The 13,571-nt window shown below is 33.1% G+C and overlaps 1 protein-coding gene across 2 annotated transcripts; it reads right to left on the bottom strand.

The window, feature by feature from the left end:
- Positions 1-5,452: 5,452 nt before the first annotated feature.
- LOC110661484 (proline-rich receptor-like protein kinase PERK3) lies at positions 5,453-11,234 on the bottom strand. 2 transcript variants are annotated; one of them, XM_058139476.1, is made up of 8 exons: positions 10,868-11,232; positions 9,799-10,248; positions 9,184-9,555; positions 8,399-8,611; positions 7,408-7,779; positions 6,473-6,716; positions 6,239-6,386; positions 5,453-6,123 (listed from the first exon to the last, which is right to left on the bottom strand). In XM_058139476.1, the coding sequence occupies exons 1-8, from the start codon at positions 10,896-10,898 to the stop codon at positions 5,755-5,757; spliced, it is 2,199 nt and encodes a 732-aa protein (XP_057995459.1). In that variant the 5' UTR covers positions 10,899-11,232; the 3' UTR covers positions 5,453-5,754. The 2 variants fall into 2 exon arrangements, with proteins under 2 accessions (XP_057995459.1, XP_057995461.1); XM_058139478.1 differs by having other exon boundaries at positions 5,935-6,121; positions 6,229-6,386; positions 10,868-11,234.
- Positions 11,235-13,571: the final 2,337 nt, after the last annotated feature.

Consider the following 13,571-nt stretch of genomic DNA (forward strand, 5'->3'; position numbering starts at 1 on the left):
ATATTACTCAAACAGAATCAAGCCGAGCATCAAATGAATGTTGAAGTTACTGAGCATTAGAAAGATCGGATATTTACCCTACTTACTAGAGCAATATCCATACTGATATTGGAAGTCAACTATAAAAACAGATTTACAGGCGAGTTGGGATAAAATCAAGTTGAACACACTGAAATTCTTGCTACTAATTTCATAACCGCTTTCTAAACCTTCAGACTATAAATATTGAAGAAAAAGGCTCAAATGAGGTCCTTCTACAACCTCTTAGTCTGCTGTCACGACCACTCGATCGCCAAGGAGCCTATATAAGAGCTCCTATTGCTCTGTTCATACCGTTCTTATCATTTTGCTATATATTGATATTACTGTGTGGCGAGAAACGGGTTATCATCTACAGAGGTTAATGATTTTATATTGTATATTTTTAGTGTGAAATTGACTTTGTTAACGCCATTAATTATAAATTTATAATTGTAAGTACAAGCACATGCACATGCACGTTGGAGCTGAAAATTATAAAACTAAGCTAACATTGAGAAAATCTCACCGTCAACAATATAAAACCATGCAAGTAACCACATTCTCGAAGCTAGAGTTGTTATTTTATGTAGATATTGAATGGCATTTAGAAAATGTACCCTAATTACATCAACATGAGTAATTAAATCTATTAAAGGCATTCTTGATTGAGAGTTTAACCCATCATCAACTGAGAAAAAATGATTCCAAGAGCATGCATATAAAAAGAGAGACTCCAATGAAATAAAATAAAATAGTAAATTACAATTTATTAATCTGTAGTTACAATAGTAATTTTTTGCAATTACAATTTATTAATCTGTAATTACAAAAAAAGAAATTAAAAAAAAAACTTTATCTAAAATTCAAAACAAAGCATCTCTATCACAAAAAAGGAATTGATATTGGGTACTATTGGCATTTCTAGTGTTGCTATGTTAATGGTTTTTGGTTATGATCTTTGATGCTTTAGCGATATGGTTTGGTTTTTTCTTTTTTTTGTCCATCTTCTATTGAACCATTAATTGTGATGGATCACATTATGATTAACGATTAATGAAACAATTATATATACATTGATTTCCAGTAGCCCTAGACATCATTTTATTCGTAGTTGTCATTTTTGGTGGATACGAAATTGCAAAGAGTTGGTTGAATCCAAATGCACTTTTGGGATTGTGAATGTGAGTTCATAGATTAGAGTTGCTTATTTGATGGTAATAGCTGTTGAACATTGAAAGAAATGCATATTTGGGTTTCTTTGAAGTCAATGGAAGATTTAGTGATTTGGATAAATAATTAGCATTTCGAGAGTCGATTTCAATGAGAGGCAAGAGTCGATGACATGCCATATGCGATACAAAATGCAAGGAAGTTTTACAGTATATTTAGATGGAGTGAGGGAAGATTTTATAAAGTAAGGTAAGGTAAGATAATAGAAGGTAAGGTAACAAAACTTTCCAAAACTTGTCAATTTGGTAGATTGAAAAAGTGAGAGTTTTTGAGGTTTTGAAACCTCCAAAAACCTTACCTCCCTTAAAAAATTTTCCTCCCAAACAAACATAGTATTTTAAAAACCCATCATTTATCTCCAAAAACTTCCTTCTAAACAAGCTATTAGAGGCTATGACAGAAGTATCTTTAATATTAATAAAGGAAATGTGATAGGCATCATACTTTAACTTTAAAAGATACCATGTAAGTTAATAAAAATTAAACGGCGTTATAGCAATACTTTTTTCTTATATATAAGCAAAGAGTTTCTTTTATTAAAAAAAAATCTAAGGAAGCAAAACATGCCAAATCAAGAAAACAAAGAATTAAATCCCAAAAATAGATATAAAATTACTCCCTAAGAGTTGGATGGAACAACACCTTCTAGGACACAATAAAACAGGACAAAAACAGGGACTACAAGCAAACCAAATCAAAATCCTAAAGGAGGTGATCACAATTAATAAGGACACCATGTGCGGCTAGAGAAGCTGGACAACTAGCAATGTGACAAAGTCTGCAGTTTATAAAACTCTTGGACCTTCTGTAGGAGGCGTTATAGCAATAATTACAAGATATCTAAAGGTGGCCAAGCACGGCCAATGAAACACGATTCTATAAAGACTCGATTTGTGCCTCTCATTGGTAATCACATTGTTATAAAAACTCGGATCGACATACGGATTGAACCCTATGAATTAGTAATTCGAACATAAATCAAGTTGGCTCTCTATTTAAACCAGATAAAGGTTGATTCCGAAAAAATTAAAAGATTCAATGGTTGAACCAATGATCCATTAATTCAATGTTCATTAATTAGATCTAAATTGAATTTTTTTTAAAATAATAATATTTAATATTTAAAAATTTATATTTATATTTAGTTAATGAATAAAATGTTATTTAGCTATTTTTTTATTTGTAGTAATAAAAAAATTTTATAAAATGATATGTCTATTTTTTATTTTTAATATTTATAATATTAGAAGATAATTATTCATTTATAAAAATATTTTTATTTTATATGTTAATTATAAATTTTGAAAATAAAAGATATTTAAAATTTCAATATATTTAATATTTTAATATAAAATTTACAAATATTATTAAAATATGCATAAATATAACATAAAAAAAATTTAATTGATTAAACTTATTTAATTATATTAATAAGTGTAATATTTAATATATATATATATGAATTAATATTTAATAACTCACTAGTTGAATTATTGACCCACTGATTGAACTAGTGATCCATTAATATGGTCCTCCCGAGTCAAGTACCAAGTCGGGTTTAATAACTATGAGTATTCACCATCATCACTATTGTGGTTGACGTGCCGAATCGGTTTATAGAGGAGCCTTCTCGCTTGGAGTGATTCCATTTGCACATAAAGCTGGGGTAATGGACCAGTCATGGGTGATGGACTAGTTGCTGGTGAAGGTGTAAGAGCAATCATATTTGACTCGCCAAAAGCCTCTGTAGAAATTGAGAGTAGACAACAGAAAAGAGAGATAAGAAGGAGAATGGACATGTTACGCTCCATATTCATGGTCGTTGAATCTCTCTCTCTCTCTCTCTCTTAATATTTTTTATAAGATCTTTTGTTAGTTTCTTTGATTCCAAAGGAGGCAGGATTTGAGATTTTAAAGGGAAAAAGTGGGAATTTAATGGTGAGTTGGTTGATTACCATGCAATTTCCTCTCTATTTTTAGGGTATCTGTGTCCATTTAGGGTGAGATTTTCTAATTATTTTCAAGCTCAATATGGAACAGATAAAATGAGAGGTGTTTGCCTTCAATCGATATAAAAAGGGAAAGAAGTTGCAAATTTGAAAAATAGCATGCGTGTGTGGTTTAACTTGAGGGAGGGACATTTAATGGATGGACAAGGTAGACTTGCTAAATAGATATATCTTATTTGAGAAATTTTTCTATATTAAGTATAATAAATAAATTTTAACTATTAATTATAATAAAATTTATATGAATTTAATTATAATAAAATAGTTAAATTTATATAACAATTGTATTTTAAAATTTTTATAAAAACAAAATTTAAAATTATTAAACAAATTATTTTTAATATTGACCGTATTTATTTTTAATTTTTTTAATCTAAGAGGAGAATGGTGGAGTGAAGTTTCGAAATTGAGAAAGTCATCAGAAAACTTAGCTAATAAAATTTAGTGCTACTAACTTTTACTATTTAGATATATGAATTTTATATATTTAATAATAAAATTTTATTATATATATTAAGTCTTACATAATTAAATCTAAATAAAAAAAATCAGAATAAATAATGCAACAGTAAAAGAGATCACATCTCCCAATTGGTTCCAGCTTTTGAGATGGTGAAGCTTGTTTTTGTCGAGGGAACTTGTAACTGGACAGCCCATATGTTGACTTAAAAGGCCCTGCATGATGATAGTTTATACTGTAATCCTGTGATTCAGGATGCCCATTTGAGGCTTAAGGAATTCCTATCTTTATCTATATATATATATATATATACACATACACATATTTCCGTAGGGCAAAAATGGTTAGGCATTAGGTCTAGGCCTTGCCTCAGTCCCGGACCGAAACTAACGATTTAGGTCCTATGATGAGGTGAACCGGAATTGGATTAGAATAGTTCGGGTTTGGTCCAGTTCCATTTTGATTTCGGTTTTTGACATCTTCGATTTAGTTTAAAAACGGTTTGCTCCAGGTAACGCATTCTAAAGTTGTCACCTTTTTAAAAAAAAAAAAAACAAAAATTGAACCAAAGTATAACTTGCGATTCGAGCTGCAAGTTCAAGGCTTAAAGAGGGGACAAAAACTGGCTACCCAATAGTTAGTCCGGTTCTGATTCAACCCTTTGAACTAGGGGTGTACAAGAACACCCAGAAATCAAAGTTCAGACCGAAAATAAATACTTTCATGGGCTGAATATTGGTTTAGACTTTTAAGTGAAGATCAACCGAATATTTGATTTGGTTTTCAAATTTGTTAACAAAAAGTCTAAGAGCCTGTTTAATATTTTTGTGAAAATTATTATTGAGAAAATTATTTTTTTAAATATATTAATTAGAGGACATTACAAAATGATTTTAAATTAAATTTAATAAATTTTAATTATAAAAACGTTAAAAAAATAAAATAATTTTTTAAAATTAATTTTTTTTAACAATATTTAAAATAATATTTTTATTCTGATAAACAATTTGACCCTCCAAAAAGCAACACCAACAGAGCATAAATCAACCTGATCCCAACCAAGTATCTCTATATTTTAAAACTTTGTCGTTTTATATACCAACAGATACCCACCTAATGAACCACATGCCCAGACACCCAACACCTCTTCATTTATATGTTTTTCTCATTTTCTTCCAAAGCGTTGCACTTCTTCCCATGTCTTCCAACAGTACCGCTCTTCTTATCACAACTACACTTCTTGTCCAACACTATACTTCTTCCCCATCTCATTTTCTTCTTCTTCCATTTTTCAAATATGATATTTGGGAAGTCTTGCATGCAAGATTCTTCAATGGGAAAATGCTAAATGGGTTTTATAGTTTCAAAGTCAGATAGACGGATTTTGAGTTTTTGGGTTTCGAAGTCAGATATTGAAGAGAATGAACTTATCTTCCTTGAATTTGTTCAAACCATTGACAGAATAGCCTAAAACCCACCCAACTCAAATCATGTCCAACCGTACCTTGAGCCATTGACCTAAGCCAATCCCCGTCTGGTTCAGATCCTGGTCTAGTTAGGTCCGTTGTACTTCAATTTTTCATGGTTGCATTTAGCAACTGTACAGCATGTGTCGTGTGTGGTCTCCATTGAACTGGGAACCGGAACCGAGACAGAAGGGAGGAATAGGACAGAAAAAGCCTATAAAAATACCTCATGGACTTGAAAAATAGCGTGATGAAAGAAAAGAAAATTAAACAAGAACCTTAAAAGGGAAATCCAATAAGACAAAGCTATTATATTTACAAAATTTGTCAACCGTGTAGAGAATAACCACTGCCTTAAAGGAAAATTTGCAGTGGTCGGTCTTCCACAAGGTACAACCAAAAAACCCACTTCCCAGCTCCACCAATCACAACTGCAACATCTATGTCACTTTCCTTAAAGAATTCCTATTAATACGTTGCCATCATCAATTTATCGAATTCCTTGGATTGTAGTATTGGACCTTTTCAAATTAAGTGAAGGATCCAGGTTAACCACCTTCGAAAGCATTCATCGTCCTTCATGAAGATCTTCAGAGAAAGCTGCTGTTCGAGAGATGTTGTCATTATCAAATAGACCAGAGTAAGGACCTGAGGAGAATATCGAAGATGCCCCATCAGACTCGAAGGTAGTGGATGACTGTCTCATGTTTGGCTGGGTATTGGATGCTGACATGGAATCCTGATATTCTGTAACACGCTGCACCATTTTAAGCGACTGGACCACTTCACCCATGGTGGGTCGTTGGTTTGACTCAGGGGCGACACAAGCTGCTGCAATGGTGCAAACCCGCACAAAATCTTCTTTTGGATATTTATTCCCAAGCCTTGGATCAGCAAGCTCTTCTAGCCTATCTTTGTCTCTGAGAATTGGCCTGGCCTGAAATCAATACAACTCATTTGTGTTAATTGGCCCAGTATTCTATTTATATGATAAAGGAAATTTTTTTTAAATTATCAAAAGGGCCAATAAGTAAAAGATCAGGCCTGCTAACCCAAGTGACGAGGTTTTCCTGCCCAGATGGTTGTGACATGTCCACAGGTTTCCTTCCGGTCAGCAACTCAAGGAGGACAACTCCATAGCTATAAACATCGCTTTTTACTAGTAGATATCCAGTCATAGCATACTCAGGGGCTACATACCTAAAAATAGTGTCGTTCTCTCTCATTGACCTTGAATAAAATAAATAAATAAATAAAGATCAAAAAGAGCAGAGACTGAGACTAACCCAAATGTGCCCATGACACGAGTGGAAAGGTAATTTGTTCTGCCTTCAGGTGCCGGTTTGGCAAGTCCAAAATCAGCTACTTTAGCATGAAAGTTGTTCTCAAGCAATATATTGGACGCCTTGAAGTCTCTGTGGATAACACATGGTTGTGAGTCCTCATGCAGGTATGCAAGACCTCTTGCAGCATCAAGTGCGATTTTCATTCTGGTGTCCCAGTCCAAAGGACAATTTACACCCAGAGGACCTGAGGCACAATCAGACAGTATTGTGTACTCTATTACACAGTATGAAATATCCTAAGTTGCATGAACTCAATTGCAATTGCCCTGTGTCAGTATTGTGTACTATAGTATACAGTATAAATTATCTTATGTTGCATGAACTCAGCTGCAAGTGCCTTGTGCAGATATGTACGAAGGATTCAACATCATAGAATTCAGATCTTCAGGCAGCACAATAATCCAAAAAATTGCATATGAGCATGATCACATGTTTGATGTTTGCTAATTAGTGTTATTATTATTATGTGTAATTTGGTTTATGTCATTAGGCGCCATGACATTCATCAAGGTCATTAATCTAGCTGAAATTCAACAAATAGACCACTAATAAAGAAAGTCAAACTAGAGATGCACATTTTTCAATTTCTTGTTATTACCGGCTTACCGCTGATGAGATTGTATCCAAAGCCTAAAAGAATTGGGTAAAAGGTCCCACGTGGTCATGGGCTAAAGACAACCATGTTTCTATCTCACACATATGTTAATGTCATGTCAGTGTGGGCACCATGGGCTGAAGTGCTGAATTAGTGTAACATAGGTAATATCTATTTTTTTTTTCAACAATAAACATTCTATCTTCATGAAAGTTATTGGTATTAGAAGGAAATAGCAAACACTTGGACGACAGGTGTATCTTTGTTTTAAGATAATTACCATGTAGCCAGGCCTCTAAGCTTCCATTTGGAATGAGTTCATAACACAGTAGATTTTGCGAAGAGTCACGACTACTATAGTAACCCACAAGCTTCACAAGATTGCGGTGATGCAACCTGCTAAGCATCTCAACCTCAGCAAGAAATTCTTTATTGCCTTGTTGTCCTCCGCTGGTAAGCCTCTTAATTGCTACAGCTGTACCGTCATTTAAGACACCCTTGAAAACTCTACCAAACCCACCCTCTCCAAGTATGCTTGCAGATTCAAAGTTGTTTGTTGCTTCTTTAAGTTCTTCATAGGCTAGAAACCGTGTACTGCTAGGATGTGGCAGAGATCCTCCTGCTGGAACTGCATCCACAGTCCTTGGCTTCACTGAAAAAATAAACAAATTTTAATAAAAAGATCAAATATAAAACAAATGGACATAGAAACATTCAAAATTTGTGTAATAAGGAATACTCAACTAACATCAATAAGTAGTTACAGTTATATGATGTACTTTAGCAATCAGCAGGACAAAAGACAGGACATTATGCACAGAAAACTCATGCAATAACAACCAAAATAAATTGATTTGGGTTCCAAATTGGTGGTTCAAGCATTCCCGAAATTGACCCATACTTCTTCTAGTCAAACATGTAAGTGCCTAAGAAGGTCCATAAAGTTTAGTGTCAAACTGAACTTTGCTGTTCAATTTACAAACGTCAAACCAGAAAAGCTGCATTCAAGCAAAAACTCTTTCTGATTTGAGACAAATATGAATATGTCCCAAATGAAAGAAAGACGTAGCCACTACCAAGTACCAATGATGATAATCTGAATGACGTTTTTCCTCAATGCCATATGTGATGTATTCAGTAATGCAAACTTCAAAAAGTATTATCTAAAGCTGACACTGAGTTTTTGTTTTGTTGATATTTTTAATGATTACTCAAAAACATGATCAGAGAAACAACATTAAAATACTTGACCTAATAGTTAAGACACATACCAGTTCCTTCAGGAGATCCTTTAGGCTTCCCTTCACGAATTGCGCATGAACAAATTATAAGCATAGATATTATAGCAATAATCACGATGCCAACACCAATACTGAGTATAAGAAATAGATTTGAATGTTTGCCTCTGCCTGGATCACTGGGTAGTGTGGAAGTTGCAGATTGATGTGCTGGTGCTTCCACAGGTGATGAAGCAACAATAGGAGCTGTATATGCAATGTGATGTTACTTCAGCATACAAACAAGAGAACCAACATCTATAAAATGTTTGCTGCTATAATTTTCAACACCAAAACAAGGATTTTACCAGAACCAAAGCAATAACTTAACAAATCCATGCAAAGTTTGCTGGTAAAATTAATGATAATAAAAAGATAAAACAGAATATAAATATTGATCAGAAACTGTATACATATATATATTGTCAAGCAAAACATTGGCACCACAACATCCAAATCCTAATTTTGATGATCCAACACACTATATACCAAGTATCATAAGATAGCAATGAATAAAGTAATTTAACCCATAAGGAAAATTTTTTTAGTAGCAACGACGAGCAGTAATGGGTTTGTAAATACACACACACAAACAAGAAGATATCATGGATCTATATAATTCTAATATGAAAAAAAAATTGAGGCAAAGTTAACTGCAAACAAGAAAAGTAAATAGCATGGCTGAAACTATATTTGATTGAGAAAACCACCCCATTGATTTCAAGGTCACATTGAGATGCTCAAATCAATGAAGCAATAAAGTGCAAGATTAAATTTACCTTGGGAAGGTGATGGAGGTTCAAACCAGGTAAGATTGAGGAGTCTGTAATCACCCACAAGGGTGGAGTCAAAATGAACCTTATGTAATGCAAGCGAAGAATTTATTGAAGACACATCACTGGCAGAGAAGCTGATTCCCGTATGAGGAGTAATATCCATTGAAATATTTAATCTTGATAAGCTGAGTACATAAAAGTTGATAAGCTCAATTTGAGAAACTAGCAAATCAAGCTGGGAAGCTAACTCTTGCAGAAATCTGTCCCAGTTAGGATTTTGTGAGACATTCAAAAGGAGAAAGTCAAGCTTTATGGGATACACACAATGGCAATTATGACTCCCTTGTTTCAACACCATGTCAGGTTTGCAACAATCTGGCAAAATGAGAAATCAATTATAGATAATATCTAAGGTCAGTGCACAATTACAGGTTCCTTACTATCTATGTGAGTTTATTTACAAGCTGAATATCATATTCATTCCCTTTGGTTAGTAGTTTGGGTAGGAAACAATACACAACTCACTTCCATTTTATCTTTGATGGTCAACTAATCGTTACGAAGAAAAATGAAAGCATAAAAAATAGAAAAACTAAAATTAGACCCAGAATGTCTTACCAGAGAAATGAGGAGATAATGGCGGCTGAGCTAAACCAGAAGCATTTGCACTAGTGTTGGATTGTGTTGGTGCAATTTCTATCAATCCAACAGTGGGAGGCACTAAAGCATTCTTCTTCATTGATGTTTTTGACAAATGTGAACTGGTAGGCGGGTGAATAGAAGTTATTAATGGACCATAATTAAGAGGTGCGGCTGGTGCTACCACAGCCGATGATGCACCAACTGGTGATAAATGTTTTCTTCGCAGTTTATGAAACAGTGGAAGGTTGGCTGGCAGAGGCAGATCAAGAATGGCAGGTGCAGCGGCAGGTACTCTACTTGGAGGTACTATCAGTTCTTTGAAGTGTCGATCATCAACCAAATTGGCATTGGTAGTGAGAATCACATAACAAGAAACAAACAAAAGATGCAGCAACAGACTGCAGACTTTTCTTGATACTTGTGCACCTGATATTCAAAACAGTTTCAATCTAACAAGAGCAAGAAATCATGACAGACCATGTGATAGCAAATTAATTCACTTTAGATGGCTCAGAATTCAATTGGCCCCTGAAAATCATACAAACATTGAAACCACCCCAAACACATTATTATGTAAATGTGTAGATGTCCATCTCTCTCAATAACCTACAATTAACACCACGGCAATATCTATTAGTCAATCAATCTAGTGCTCCCGTTCATAATGTTAAAATTTCGAAAATTTCCAATTTTACATCAATTTTGGTTGCTGATATTGATAAGGAAAAACCATAACTAATCAAATTTCTTTTGCCTTGGTTTTGGCAAGAAATCCCACCTCTAGAAAACCAACAACCGCATTATTAGCCAAAGTAATTTATGATTAATGAAAAAATAATAACTTCCTTCAGACTTGACCCAACATCTCCATCCTAGCACTTCCCAAACTAAAAAAACCATAAAATCCGAGTTCCAATTTCCAGAGTCTATTTACTTAGCTACTAAAAGCATTTTTTATAAACACCTGAGTCCAAATAGCACCGAAACAGTAAAAAACAATAATAAGAGCAAATAGAAACTACAAGCAGAATAAACAACAATTTACCAATGGTATTTGGGACTGCAAGCACCGCCATCACCGACGCAGTTTATTATTAGAAAATTGCACGTTAGATCTGTGAGATTTCAAGGAATCAACGCGAGATCACAGCTACAGTGAGCATAAGACTTCAAAAGGGAAAGCGAATCACTACAAGCAAGACTTGTTTTTGACAGTAAATGAAGGAGGATCCACGGGAGAAGATATCATAGTGAAAACAGCAACTCGGAACTCATAACACAGTGCCAAACCCTCCATTACTGAGTTTTAATCGAAGAAACAGTAGTAACAGAGAGGTTTGTTTTCATGACTGTTGGTGGAGATTATCGTTGGATTCACTCAGTCACCGGTTTTGGAAAAGCTTTTGGCGTTTTTAGTTTTCGTTTTTAGATTTATTTTATTTTTTTCCCATTAACGGTAAAAAAAATTGTACTTATTTGCAAATGATGTGAGTTGATTTTCTGATATGCCGGTCGATGTTTATTTCATAGGCTGTCATGTCTGAATTTTAAAATAATTATAATTATTACTAAATTTTAAAATAATTACATTTTTAAAAAAAATTAATTATTATATATACTAAATATATCAAAAGGTAATAAATTTTGCACACTAGTGTTTTAAATCATAAGTGAGTGATAATTGGTAATTTATAATTTGATCCATAAAATTTAATAAAAATGCAATTAAATCTTTTTATATTCAATTTAAAATAATTTGCTTCATTATATTTGCTTCTGTTTATAATATAATCGTTCTGTCAAAAAATAAATAAATTTATTATTAATCAAAATAAAATATAATTATAATTAAAATTTCAAAAATATCCTTTCACTATAAAAAAAGGAAAAAACATAAACCTACCCTCCATCTCGTCCCCGTCTCGCCTTCCCTGCCCTATCCCAAACCTTTCAACCTCTTCTTTCCTCATCGTGAACTTCAATCAAATCACTGCCCGCAAATTAACCCAATATTCCCTCTACTCAGTCACAGGCTGGTTCCCATTCGATTTCGCTAGCCTCATATTTTAGACCAGTTTTAATTTGATATAATTTCAATCTAAAATAATATAATATTATTTTAGTATAATTCTAATTTGACCTACAACTACTACTACTAATATTAATAATAAATAAATAAAAGACCCAATATAATTGAAAAAAAATGCCCCATTTGGTTCTATTTAAGTCCAAAAGGAAGAGATCAAAACGGACTCCTCTATACTCCAATTCCGATTCCAAACCGATCGATGAACTGGAATCATTGACCTGGACCAATTCTACCATGATTCATGATTCAAACCATGGCTGGGTCCATTTACCTCCTTGCCATGAACCTTGTGATCCATACATATCGTGATAAAAGTACAAGCACCACATTTGTTACTTTGGTTTAAATGTTGAGTTTCCCACCAAGAAGAGAGAAGGCATTAGAGTTGTAGGGAGAGGGGGAAAAATGTAGCAAGACGAGAGAGACGGCAGATAGATAGAGAGGGAGAGAGAGAGAGAGGTAATAGATATATTTGGGTTTAATGCTAATTTGGATAGAGGACTACTTGATTAACATATTTGATGTTGTCATGAGTTTTCAAGGATATATTTGGGTTTAATATTAATTTGGATAGAGACTACTTGATTAACATATTTTGATACTGTTGTGAGTTTTCAAGGTTTGGTCCTACTGCCACTTAAATATGCAACAAAGAAAAATATAAGCTAGATGACTTTTTAGTAAGCTGCTTCGTCGTTCAAGTCTGAGAATTGGATGTAAAAAATATGAATAAAAATTATAGTGAGAATTTAAGAATGAGGATATGTATACATTGTTTCTGATTACTTGGTTGGTATTTATAGATTTAAAAAAAAATAACAGTTATTTCGTTTATGAAAATAATCTCTACTTGTATGTCAAATTGTCTTTGTGAAATTTGATATCGCTTTATTATTGGAGTGACTTTTATTTGATATATTTTTCGCTCGCCTTATTAGGTAAGTAAAAGTACTTTTGTTTAGTTTTGTTTCGGTCCAATTATACTTTACTCGGTGCGCTTGTCTTTTAACCATATAAAATAGTACTTTACCTTTCTAATTGCCACGTTGGATATTCATGTAGAATTTTGACTATTTAACTTGAATTTTAGGAGAGTAGTGTCATTAATGAATATTTACAAATTGGGTTTAGGCTAAATATTATGTATCAATTAATTGGGTTCTAGAGAATGAAGGATCAACTAATGAACATTTACAAATTTGAGGGATTAAATAATAATTTACCCTTTACTCCTATGGCACCGGATTTTGTGTGCGTGGTGCTCTCCACACTTGTCATTGTCTTCTTTTCCACTAATATAAATCCCAACTTCCAAGTTTTTTTTATGGAACATTGACTGCAATTTTGTACTTGTCTATCAGATTATTAAGTTCGCTTTGATTGTGGCGTTTGAACTGTTGCTTTGTTTTCTTTTTTTCCCCTAAAAATAAAGGATAGAAGTTAAAAGGAAAATACAAAAGATATATAATGTGATTTGGATATTTTTAGTCGGATTATGTGATTTGATTTATAATAAATAAATTTATGTGATTTAGTTAAAATGCATGTTGAGAATCATTTTAAATGCCCAATTTTTATGAAAATAATATTTATTTTCTAATTATATTTTTTTTTATAAATAACCTGTTATATTAAGATCATTTCAAGAGTTCTTCATGAG

The sequence above is a fragment of the Hevea brasiliensis genome, chromosome 2 (genome assembly GCF_030052815.1).
Source record: "Hevea brasiliensis isolate MT/VB/25A 57/8 chromosome 2, ASM3005281v1, whole genome shotgun sequence".
In the NCBI taxonomy this organism is placed as follows: Eukaryota; Viridiplantae; Streptophyta; class Magnoliopsida; order Malpighiales; family Euphorbiaceae; genus Hevea; species Hevea brasiliensis.